General features: G+C 28.5%; 1 protein-coding gene across 1 annotated transcript in view; it reads left to right on the top strand.

Moving 5' to 3' along the window:
- Positions 1-2,747: 2,747 nt before the first annotated feature.
- Positions 2,748-14,230, top strand: part of LOC109595878 (epidermal growth factor receptor) — an 80,877-nt gene continuing 69,394 nt past the window's right edge. The window contains exon 1 of the mRNA XM_020011309.2: positions 2,748-3,013. Coding sequence (XP_019866868.2) covers positions 2,935-3,013 — 79 coding nt within the window. The 5' untranslated portion in view covers positions 2,748-2,934. The remainder of the gene's footprint in view (positions 3,014-14,230) is intronic.

Below are 14,230 nucleotides of genomic sequence, written 5' to 3'. Positions count from 1 at the left end.
TCAAGGAACACGTTCGTTTCCTGAGATTGGTAATACCTGAATATTAGAAAATATTCTAATCACCATTCAATTTCTCATAATTATCAAAGTACTATAGTTATAAAGTCGTACAATTGTTCAAAATGTTCGTCTGTTTCCTATACAATTTAAAAAATACGGCAAATTATTGCTTTTACAGACCACATGTATTTACAAAAATTTGTATAAACATTCTTTTCAAAATATGTCAAAAACGAGTTCTAACATCATCGAATTCTATTGAAAATTGTACCGTAGAGAGTTTATCAGAAATTCTTAGAATGTGTGTTATTATTGAAATTAAATTTATTAGAAAATTGCATTATCGACAATCTCACTCCGTTTTCATTCGTTAATTAAATTACATAATATGTATTAGTGGATATGAGAAAAAAATGAAATACGTACCAAATATCATATTTGTGATACTATTCTAAAAATTAGTTCAATAGTTACACATTTAAATTTTTAGAATATTATTTAATTTGAATGAAAAAAAAAAAATGTTACATGAAAAGAAACTTTTCTATAGAAACTTTTAACGCAGAATTAATTTAATTTAACAGTTTTTAAAATATAAATAAAAATTTATTAATTATTTTTTTTTCAAACAAGATAATAGACCTAACGTCCATATTTTCATGACTATTTATGGCTGTCCTTAGTCACTTCAAGTCGGTAATAAAAGTATTTATATTTCTTCTATTGAGAAACAAATAAACAATATTTATTATTCTATCAAACACGTATTAATAATACATTTAAATTGTTTCCTACTTTATTCTAATTAATTTTATTGCAAATGTAATGAATTTGAGGGACTCAAGAACAATATAACCGACCTAACGTCCATATTCTCATAATTATTTATGGCTCCCCATAGTCATTTCGTTGGTAATAAAAGTATGTCTATTTCTTCTATTGAAACAAATATACAATATTTATTATTATATGAAATACGTATTAATAATACATTTAAATTGTTTCCTACCTTATTCTAATTAATTTTATTGCAAATGCAACGTATTTGTGATTTTACTTAGTTCATATTTTAAGAATAGAATTAATTTAATTCAACAGTTAACCAATTTTTAATACTTAAATAAAAATTTACTAATTAAAATTTGTTCAAATCTGTAAACTAATGTTATCAATAATATTAATAGTATAATCAACAAAAATGAACTGAAAATTGATATTACATCTTCCAAAAATTTTATTTTTGTAATATATCTTAATTACTTTGATTATTCTAATAATCTAACAAATATATTCTAAAGAATTTAGGTTTTTTAAGTAAAACTCTGTCGATTTTTGTAGCGAAAATGCTAAATTTTATTCCATAGTAACATATACTAATATTACCGATATTTTTATATGTATATTCTTCATATTTTAGTGACATTTGAAATATGAGATTATGTGCAAAATGATTATAAATTGAGAATAAGGGACTACATTATATTTTCCTTATTCAGGGACTCAAAAACAAGATAACAGACTTAACGTTCATATTCTCATGATTATTTATGGCTGCTCATGGCCACAGTCGGTAATAAAAGTATTTCTATTTCTTTTATTGAAAAACAAATAAACAGTATTTATTATTCTATCAAATACGTATTAATAATACATTTAAATTATTTCCTACCTTATTCTAATTAATTTTATATCAAATGTAACGTATTTGTGTCTTTTAAAAATTATTAATTTATTTTTATGCGACTTATAATACTATTTTTTTCTACGATATATAATGATTAATGCTTTATTCTTTTGCTGACAGTTTATTTGTGAATCGAATAAATCAATAACCTAATGGAAAGGTGTTAGAAATTAATAATTAAATCCTTTTCTCTTTAATGGAGAAGCTAATTTCATTGAACGGAACACACTTCCTTTCAAAGCAAAAAAATTAAAAATCTTGAAATAATTAATACCCGCTATAAAATCAATCCTCCCAACATCCGATAATTTATCCATTCTAAATGCTAGAATAATTAGTTCAAATAACAGATTATTTAAACGAAATCACCCTCCATTTTATAAAAAATAAAACGTATGCCTTTCTAGCGATTCCAAGTAAAACAATTAATTGTGCTGCTTGTATTACGTAAACATGAATACAAGCACATATTCCATTTACAGAAATGAAATGCCATCCAAGAACGAATTGGTGTGCTGTAAGACATGCGTCCTCCGGCTTTTCTTATTCTTCTATTTTCGATGCAGAGGTATTCCACGTCGGAAAGCCAACATTCTTCGATTGTTGTTTGTAAAGCCTTTTTAATTCAGATTGTATTCCCATACACTTTAATAAGGCAGTCATTTATTTAATAAACTAAGAAATTTATGGTGGTTTACTGTTTAAAATGGTAAATTTTTAAAATACTTTTAAGCTTATACCAAAATTTTATAATTTTTTTTTTTGTTGAGCAGTATAGTAACCCCGATGATAATTTTCGTAATCTGAAGTCGCAGTATATTTACATGGAATAGCCCTGAATGCAGAGCAACGCTACAGCTCCTGAATGATCTTAAAAAATGCTTCTTTTGTCCTCTTTCAGTCACGAAGAATCGCATCTCCCATCTCCCACCTACCTGTTGAAGGTTTTTCTTTACCTGTATCGGAGCTCGGGAGCTTTCGGCTCGCACCGACCAAGCTCAGCGTGAAGCGCGGCTTCCTAGATTGTCATTTCTGTCAAGTTGTTGTGGGAGTTAAGGCTGCCGCGAGTTTGAAATATTCAACAGGTTGTTGTGCGTGTACCCGGAGGATTTTACGAATTTTTTCGCTTTCGTTCGTAGGTGGTGGATTGTTTTCGTCAGTGATTGGGGGATTTAATTTTTTTCGTGCGTTAACACAAGTTTAAGTGAAATGAATATGTTTTGTTGAGGGACAACAACTGAATTGGAATCATGGATTTCACGCACATATTCGGGATATCCCTGCTGCTCGCCCTTGTCCAGGCTCAATCGGGATTAATCGAGGAAAGAGGTACGAGATAATATTTTTATTAGTTTAAATATTAAATTACCAGATAAGAATTTAATACTAGATTACTTAGAAATGGTTTCTTGGCATTCGTTTTGTGCAAGTTTACATTTGGAAACATAATAGTGTATGTTTCTTTTTTTATAACATTCTTGGCACTTGCGGTAACCGTCAAGAATGACCACAAAGTAAGGTATATTATATTGTATACTTCACGGTTTTTGAACACCAATGCCATTCGCCTACCTAATGGTTCCTACTCGCTGGGTATATCTTTACAATATCCTAGACGATATACTGATTTCTGCGTACATAACTGTTATTGCCTTCCAGGTTACAACAAATTCTCACAAATAAGTCAAATCCATTGCTTTTGCCAACGCCCAATATTACATTTCATTAATACTTAATAACTATGTTACTTAATGAACCAGGTTTTTAAAAAATGAAATTATTTGCTTTACCACTTCCTTAGATAATTACTCCTGATATGATTTTCAGGTGAAGTAGTGAATACAATTTTTTATATTTAAATTTCTCTCATGCAATAGTTCATATTAACACACAATTCGAAATAATTGAAAGAAAGTCTAGAAAAAAAAAAGAGAAAAGTATTGATTAACAAAGGAATAATAAATAATTTTTAGTATTCCTATGACTATTCCTTCCATTAACACTTAAAGTACACAAGCACTTCAATTGTAAATACAACATAAAAGTGTCTAGTTAGAAAATATTATTTATGAAGCATAAAATATATTGGTTTCCCTTGAAAATGGCCATAAAAATGTGAACATAAACATACCACTCAAGCCACTACCATAAACAAATGAAATGCTTTTGTATTTCCTAGGTTAATTTAAAATGGTCGGAAGTTGGTACAATGAAGTCTAGACGTATCTTAATTTCCTTGCTCTCGGTATTACTTCAAAACGGACAGGTAAAGGGAAGTACTTGACTTCAATGGTCATAATTCAATATTCCAAAATATGTCATAAATGTTAAGATAAGGTACTTCCTACAATAAGATAAGAATAATAACTTATTGGCGATATTGGTCATAAAAATTCTGAAAAGTTTCACCACAAAAACATTTTGAAACTGAAGGAAAATCAATAAAATCAAATATTTCATGTGGGAAAGATCTCCTCTTGACACTTACCTACATTTCCTTTTAAATTTCATATTCCATGAAAATAAAACAACATAATCAGTTCACATTACCATACAAAAACATTATGGGAACCGAATGGAGAAAGTAGGAACAAGAAATATCAGTAATTATTTAAAATAAGTAGTAAAATAGTGTTTCCTTCAGCTTTTTTTATAGCGTGCGCACTTTTTATGGTACCTATGTGTTCCCAAACAACTTGTGGTGCGGTTGTAATAGTTTAAGGCGAGTTCCCACCCCCATTCATCTTATTTTTTTACAACCGGAGAAAGGTTAGAACTGGCCATGTGGATTTTGTACGCCTGGTGTTCTTTTTCTTCATGTTTCAGGGTCGTATTTTTGTGATATATGCCACTAAGGGGCTGGGAACTGTCGGAAAACCCATAAACTTCTAAAATTATTTTAATGTTTTTATTTAGCATTATTAAACTAATCAATATTTTTGCCAAAAAGCATCTGAAGACTTTTAAATGACACAAAATTTCTAAATCTTTTTTATTTCAGTGTTATAATGCACACACGAATAAATTAGGCAAGCTAATTTAAATAGTAATCTAACTTTTCACCATAATAAAGTCGTTTAAAAATTACCATAAGCTTGTTGGTCTTATATGGCCAAAGTAAAAAACGAGCCATACATAGCGTTCCGTCTGAATTGTAGTAACAGTGCTGTCTACTGGGTCATAGGGCCAAGATAAAGTCAAGAGTCAATTGGCCTCAGTTATGCACTAGAATGTTGGTTTCGCGACATTGTAGCCAGTAAAATTTAGGCAAAATTAAACAAACGTATCACCTGCTTTTAATTTAGTACATCAGAGTTTCTTTTTTAGGAAGTTTATATTTTTTTGTTAATTCTGTTTACTCGTGGCAGGAAAAAACAGGTAGTCAAATTTGTTTGATTGGAAAATGTATCGAATGTCATGATGTAAAGAGCTTTAAACGACCAGGTAAAAATCTATCATCACCTGTCTTTACGTTCCCATGGATTGCAAACACATACATGTTTTTAGTATTCTATTCTATGTAAAACATATGCTTCATCAATGTATGAATATCAATTTCATCTTACCAATAATGGGAAACGGAAAATTGATATTCCATAGTAATAAAATTTCTAGAAAAATGGATTTATTCATCAATATTTTTAAAATTACTAATGTGTATTGTTTAGGTTGTCAGTTGGCCTTATTTTGTTTATAATGACATAATATTAAATTCTTGGGAAGATAAGCCATATCTCTTTCCTAATTTTCTTTAAAATATTGAGGTCTTTCCCTTTGTCAGTGATCACAAAAATATTTAAGAATAATAAATCAAAATTTTATGAAATTATCATAAAATTTAATTATAAGGAAATTTATAAAACCTTCTCATTAATGTCAGTTTTAAAGGGCAGACATTTAAAAATGATAATCAAATTTAAAAACATTAAACCACCGATTTAAAACCTCATTTGTAGAATGTAGGTAAAAAATAGGTTTTTCTGGTATTATTTTTTGGTATTATATTTTTAAAATTATAAATTTCATTAAAATCCTTTCTTTTAAACAACATGGTTACTTAAAATATCTATTTCCTAAAAATCCTTTTCCCTTTGCCATTTATTTCAAAAACTACATTACAAAAATATTTTAGAATAATAAATCAAAATTAATTTCATAAAATTTAATTGTAAAGAAATTTATAAAACACTCTCATCAGTGTCAGTTTTAAAGGACAGACATTTAAAAAAGATAATCAAATTTAATAACATTAAACCACCAATTTAAAACCCCATTTATAGAATGTAGTAATAACACTTCAAGAAAAATAGGTTTTTCTGGTATATTTATCAATATTTTTAAAATTATAAACTTCATTAAAAGCCTTCTATTTCCATTCTTTTAAAAAATATTTGGACCATGTTTCAACCCATGGTAAGACAACACCATTAGTGCTCTTTCCCTTTGACAATTATTTCAAAAACTACATTACAAAAATATTTTAGAATAATACATCAAAATTAATTTCATACAATTTAATTGTAAGGAAATTTAGAAAATCTTCTCATCAATGTCAGTTTTAAAGGGCAGACATTTAAAAAAGATAATCAATTTAAAAACATTAAAACACCAATTTAAAACTCCATTTATAGAATGTAGTAATAAAACTTCAAGAAAAATAGTTTTTTCTGGTATGTTTATCAATATTTTTAAAATTATAAACTTTTAAAATAAAATCTTTGGACCATGTTTCAACCCACGGTGAGACAACACCATTGGTGCTCTTTCCCTTTGCCAGTTCTTTCAAAAACTACTTTAGAATAATAAATCAAAACTAACTTCATACAATCTAATTATAAGCAATTTTAGAAAGCAACTCATCAATCTTAGTTTTAAAAGACAGACCCTTAAAAAAGATAATCAGGTTTAAAAACATTATCCACCAATTTAAAGTCCCATTTATAGAATACCGATTATGGATATCACATGTGAGTTTTGCTCTTCAGTACCGGAAGCGATGCAGAGGAAACTGAACCAGGACGTGCAGAAGCGGTTATACTTCAGCCGTAAAACGATTTTGTGCAGCTGAGAGTTTATCTTTAATGGCTTTTAATTGTTAGCAATTTAAATCGACAAACCGCAGACTGTATATATCAACTCATTAATATGAGATCTACCGTCTTGCTATAAAAATAAATTTATGACGATGTGGGATGGTTTAAAAAAGAGATTGGGACGTTTATGGTTGTAAAAATTGTGTGTTGTAATGCACAATACATTGTTGATGTATGTATTTATTTTTTAAGAAGCATCTGGGGATCAGACGTGTCACTGAAAATTCGTAGTCATATTAAAAATATAAACGAGTATTATCGACATATTATTTGTATAAACATAGTAAAAGTTATACATGAGTTTGTTCAAGAGGAAGATAGGTCTTTCACAAAAAACAAGGGCGAACATTAATTATAAAGAAATATTAGATGCGATTTTGTTGTAAAACAGAAATTGAGACCCTTATCGAAGACGTTTGCAGACGCATGTGTGCGCCTAGAACTCAGAACTAAATCAACAACCACTTGTGCTGTTCAACAGATGTCTCGAAAACAGTCACGGGCATCGTGGGAACTGTGAAACGGAATGGCCTGACGGGCATTGTCAAACAATTACCAACTATTACGCTCGTGTCACCGTGTACTTTATACCATACACCGTGACTTGGCCTCACCATCAATGACCACTATCACACACGAGACGAATTTATATAGAAACGCTCCAAATTCATGTCAATGATACTCGCATACGGGTCCAGTCTGACCTATTGACACTGAACGTGAATTGGAGGGCATTGCTGTATTTTTTTTGGTGTTATAGAGCACAATGGGGTTCACTAATTTATTTATAAAATACACACAACATTGGCTGGAATTTTTTCACAAATTGGTTATGTAAATTCTCTTGTTAGTTATTGCCTGGAGGCTTCCGCTTGAAATTTAGATACTGTTAATCTTGTTTGCTTGTGGTTTAGTTTACACGATCACACTCAAAATTTCAGAAAAGTACCTCACATTATTGTTTTTATTTTGTCTTCTTTGCGAAACGTATGACGTGACTGGACCAATCATGGTACGATTATAGTATTATTAAGAAGTGGTGGAAATTAAATATATACGGGTCCAACTTAACCTTTTGACACATCCTAAATAATTGGACAGTCCCCTGTAATTAAAGAGAAATTGCCCTTATCCACTGTTATTTCATTTCTTTGAACATTTCACAGCTAAATTTTCTAAAGCCAGGTTTTCAATAAACAATATGTTGCTATGTAATCGTCATCATTTGAATTGATTGTTCAAATTTATTTGTGTAAATATTTTGCTGCCATCTTATGGAGTATGTGTCATTTCTTATTATGAAACCATTACATCCAATTAACTCAATTAGAAAACTATTGCTTCTTTAATTAATATCATCTGAATGCATGCTCAGCAATAAAAGAATTCGTAAAATGGTCTGGAATCATTTATATTATTATTAATATGGACTTATTGGTAGTTACTCATGTTATAACAATGAGATTGTTCACTATCTTGACTAGACATTGATTGAGGAAATTAAAAATTTAATTATCACTATGTATTTAATGGAAAGATAAGGCATTTCATTGCGACACTGTTTAACTGGAAATTTTCTAAAAAAAAAATGCCCCTTACAGAGGGGTAACTGTAACATGTAATTCTAAAATAATAATGAATAATTTGACCTGCGATTAATTTATTTTGTTAAAATTACGTGAATTGTTCGTGTAATCGATAATTCATCTTTAATTCGAGTTTAATTGTAATTACTCGACGACCGCATAATGCGATTCAAATTGAAAATCGGCCTGTTTGGCGAATGTGTTCGTTGCCCGGGGCAAAAAGGCAGCAAATAATAAAAAAAAACGAATAAACTGTATATAATAATATGTAACATCCACAAGAGCTGGTGTAATTACACGATCGGTCAGTAAATTCCACAGCAAGAAGTACAATTTGTCGTTCATTGACGTTAGACTCGGACTCGACCACTCTAGGATTCAATGAATTCTATTTCTTTCTAAACCGGATAGGCGTCGCGGCTACAAAAGGACTATCTATCTATAATTATTTTCATTTTGTGGTGCGATAAGTATAGGCTTTGATTTTGAGAATGTGACTTGTTGTAATATTTGTTGTTGAATTTATAATGGAAAAATTGATTTTTATTTTAATTATTTAAGTAATATCAGATCAAAACCTTAAAGTTTGATCCGATGGATTACTTTAATGCACTTTCTATTTAATTTTCTCTATCATTTCTCTTTATTAGTGTTTATTATCAGCTTCTCTTAAGTACAACGATGTTTATTAACTCATAACATGGTGTACCTTTCGGTAGGTGTCTTATCTTCAGAGGAAGCCACCAACCGTAAAAACATACTTAAATTGATACGATCTAAGGTCGGCTTAAATATATTTATTCAAATGATAATAAGGGAATTTAGGCCGGTTAATTAAAATCAACTGTTAATTCTCATTAGTAAGACAGTAAATTAAACCGACTTACGGGTTCGGTGCATGTTAAATAGTATACTTTACAATTAATTTAATCATGTATTCATTATTAAATACAAATATTTAATTGAACATAAAACCTCATTGTTATATTTATTTTTTTAGTAAATTAATTAAGTAGTACAATGCTTGAACAAATAAATACACAGTCCCAATCAGTGTTCCAACAGCATATTTGTTTGACAAGGAAGTCAATCACAATATCGACAATTTAATAGAAATATGTAATTAAAAACAACCTAACGTCAACAATATTAAAATAAAGATAATATATCAGTATTAGTACAAAAAATAAACAGTCTGTCATGAGTTAAAATAGAATAGTAACTGCATTAATTACATAAATATTTATATTTTTGGTGTGAATGTACTATTAAAAGTATAAGTTATGGTGTCCATAGAACCATTAGAAAATTTAAAATTAGACAGTTTGTAAGATATTTCCTAGAAAGATTTAAATCAAATAAAAGTTTGAGCAAGATTCAATTTAAGTACAAATTATTTGATTTATATACAAAATGAATAATATTAAGAGGAACACCACAACTATAAACTATAATTTTATATATGTATTGTAACATAATAATGCTGATACGTTGATATTTTTTAATGCGACTTAATCAGCAACGCAATGCAGATTCTGCACGAGTCTCACATGTTACCAGATCCTTTGTTAGCGATTTATAAAAGTGCTGTAACTGTAAAAGCCATATCACTGTGACAATAAAAATGTTAAGTGGTAACTGCGCAGTTGTTGAAATAATTATACCCTTATGTTAATTGATTTGAGTAAATATGGACGAAAACATATTACGAATATATTAACTTTTAGTTTATTAGTTAACATAAAATGTAAGTACTAAATAAACTCCTTTTTAGAGTACTATATGTATATTAATTCTTATTAAAAGGAATATGATGAATATATATTATGAATATCAATTAAAAAATTAGTAAATAGAAAAACTCTCTTAAATTACATTATAATTATTGTAAAACCTTTATAAATCGATAAAATTCAGATGATAATATCACTGTGACAATAAAAATATGAAAAATGAATATATTAGTTTTTAGTTTATTAGTTCACATAATTTATAAGTACTAAATAAACTCCTTTTTAGAGTACTATATGTTTATAGATTCTTGTTAAAAGGAAAATGATGAAAATTTAAGTGGATATTATGAATATCAATTAAAAATAATAGTAAATAAAAAAACTCTCTTAAATTACATTACAATTATTGTAAAAACTTTATAAATCAATGAAATCCAGATGATAATATCACTGTGACAATAAAAATATAGAAAATGAATATATTAGTTTTTAGTTTATTTATTACTTGTAAATTATGTGAACTAATAAACTCCTTTTTAGAGTACTATATGAATATAAATTCTTATTAAATGATGAAAATTTTAGTGGATATTATAAATATCAATTAATAATATTAGTAAATAGAAATACTCTGTTAAATTTCATTATAAATATTGTAAAAACTTTATAAATCGATAAAATCCAGATGATAATATCACTGTGACAATAAAAATATTAAAAATGAATATATTAGTTATTAGTTTATTAGTTCACATAATTTATGAGTACTAAATAAACTCCTTCTTAGAGTACTATATGTATATAAATTCTTATTAAAAGGAAAATGATGAAAATTTAAGTGGATATTATGAATATCAATTAAAAATAATAGTAAATAGAAAAACTCTCTTAAATTACATTATAATTATTTTAAAAACGTTATAAATTTATAAAATCAAGATGATAATAAATATAATAATGCATAACAGATACATAAAATGAATTTCCTATAAAATCACTGAATTTTTTAATTCAGGGGTTTACACTTCCTGTTCTATTTTCCAGATATTTTTCATAATAAAGATTCAAGATTTCAGTATTTATTGCTGAGTACTGACGCAAACAGAATTGACACTAGTGTGATACATAAATATTTTTGTATAGGATCAGTAGCTGATACACATAAGAAAACAAACAAACGTTTATATCTTATACCGCTTAGAAATAAGTAATTGTGTCGCTAATCTCATGACGAATTCAAACAATTTAAATTAATCCCTACGTGTCCCATTTTATCACGAGTGTTGATTATGTTGATTCAGTCGGTCTGAGGACGTGTTAATTGTCTTACCTCCTTTCGTATGCTAATGGTTTATTCGGGAATAACTTTTAACTTTAAAGAGGATTACATTAAGAAACAATTAAACGGAAGCACGATAATAGACTTAGTGTCCAAAACACACGTGCATTTACAAGGCTCAATTAAGGATTATCATTATTATGGATGGAGGTGCTCATTCCTACACTCCCCAAAACTTACACATAGTATCATTGTTCTTGTATTAAAGGCATTTTAAGCTGGTTTAAATTAAACTCGAGAGTTACTATGAATAACTGTGATTCACATAACCGAAGAAAATAAAACCATTGAAACGCACTGAAGAAATTACCTCCTGGAGACTGTCGTCATTAACGCTTAACTGACTTGCAATATTTCTTGATTACGTTTACTCTGTTTATCAACTGCGAATGGCTGGTTGCTGCTTTTTATTGCACATCTGCAGTTCTTCATTCCTTTTTGCCCAGCACGCATATTTGTTTCTAACATAGTTAATGGCTAAATTTTATTATTTTGAATATTCCAGACAACTAGTACGGGATGTTTTTGTTATTAATGAAATACAACACTAAAAAAAACTCATATATCGTATGTAAGTCCATGTCAGATCATTATCTCGGAACAGTACCCGTATTTGGTAGAGTAGTGCTCGAGTAACCGGACTGAGATCAGTGGCGGTTGAAGCCCCCCATTCCAAATTGAAACTTAATTTTTTTCAGTTAACCGGACTAAAGAGACTGGTTTGTAATTAGCCGCACCTCGTTAATTGTTGAGTAAACATCGTAATTATTTCGTATAATTAAAACTCTGTGAAAAATGGAGCCAGAAGATAAAAATGATTTTTTTAGCACTGTAGTTTTTATCTGCATTATTTTTAAATAGAACTCCGGAACTTAGTCATGAAAATCTACCAATTTCTTAAACGCCATCCATCAATCATTGTGTCCCAACTCGAAACAGTTAAGACAGACATTGAACCATCGATGGATGCGGAATATTTTTGCGGTCGAGTGTGCCATGCTAATTAAATGTCCCACTCATTTTCGATTTAATTGAATGCCTCAGGAACGCATCCGCCACTGCGAGGCCAGCATCCGATCTCTCGCAAAGATGAATCAACTTGCTGTTAATACAGTCTTACCTGGCTTTAAAAGAAGTTACAGTTTGTTGACCCTTACCATAAGCCGACTAGTCGCGAGTAATAGAACTTGATGAAATGTACGATTTAAGAAAAAATACCGTACCTTGCTGCTGCAATTGAACAAGTGGTGCTCTTAATTTTTCAACTCTTCTCGAAGCTGGTGATTTTGTCTATTCGTGTTATTTATTAGTTGCACACATGTAAACCATGATTTTTGCATAGAAATGTACGTTGTCATGAAAAAAATGTGATACAGGTAATTGTTGTAAAATTAATAATTTTGAAGGTTAGGTTTTAATTGTGTTTCATTTGGAACTTGCGAGTATAGAGGAAATAAATAGTGCAGAAATTTAGCTGGCCGCAACATGAGAATGGCATTATTTTTAATTGCTACAGTTTCCTTATTATTAAGGTCAAAACTATGAAAAATTTAATGGATGTGGATAATAATGAAAGTCAAAATTATGCACTAAGATTTTTATTTTTAATTATTAAATAAGGTAAAATCTTCAAAATGATATTTTCAAACCTATCCACTGAAATTTTGCTTTCTCTGCCATTATTAGAATTAAAACATAATTAATTCCTCGTGCAATTTCCTATTTCGTATCGAGTCCAATTAAGTATTTCATGCAATTATTTAAGACATAACATCAGGTCGATATGATTGAATGGAAGGCGCAGCTGATATAATCTACTTTGTTAGAAGTACGTGTTCCAGTTTTTAAAAAGGTTTGTTTCTAGTTTCTATGGCACCAGATGCATACGAATTGAATAATTTTTACCTGCTGTTTTTTCCGAAAACAAAGACCATTTTAAAAACTTCAAAACAAAAAGGGTTATGTTGGTAATGTGGGGTCATTTTGAGGAAATTCTCTTTTCTTCTTTCTCACCTCTTACACCTAGGCATTATAATTATTGTGAAAACTTTATAAATCGATAAAATCAAGATGATAATATCACTGTGACAATAAGAATATGAAAAATGAATATATTAGTTTTTAGTTTATTAGTTCACATAATTTTTAAGCACTAAATAAAGTCCTTTTTAGAGTACTATATGTATATAAATTCTTATTAAAAGGAAAATGATGAGAATTTAAGTAGATACTATAAATATCAATTAAAAATAATGGTAAATAGAAAAACTGTCTTAAATTACATTATAATTATTGTAAAAACTGTATAAATCGATAAAATCCAGATGATAATATCACTGTGACAATAAAAATATGAAAAATGAATATATTAGTTTTTAGTTTATTAGTTCACATAATTTATAAGAACTAAATAAACTCCTCTTTAGAGTACTATTTATTTATAAATTGTTGTTAAAAGGAAAATGAGAATTTTAGTGTATATTATGAATATCAATTAAAAATATTAGTAAATAAAAAACTCTCTTAAATTACATTATAATTAATGAAAAAACTTTATAAATATATAAATAATAAATAAAAAATCCAGATGATAATATCACTGTGACAATAAGAATATGAAAAATGAATATATTAATTTTTAGTTTATTAGTTCACATAATTTATAAGTACTAAATATACTCCTCTTTAGAGTACTATTTATTTATAAATTGTTGTTAAAAGGAAAATGAGAATTTTAGTGTATATTATGAATATCAATTAAAAATATTAGTAAATAAAAAACTCTCTTAAATTAC

This window comes from Aethina tumida, chromosome 2 (assembly GCF_024364675.1).
Source record: "Aethina tumida isolate Nest 87 chromosome 2, icAetTumi1.1, whole genome shotgun sequence".
In the NCBI taxonomy this organism is placed as follows: domain Eukaryota; kingdom Metazoa; phylum Arthropoda; class Insecta; order Coleoptera; family Nitidulidae; genus Aethina; species Aethina tumida.
Note: the sequence above shows the minus strand (reverse complement) of the source record. Positions and strands in the feature narration are given on the sequence as shown.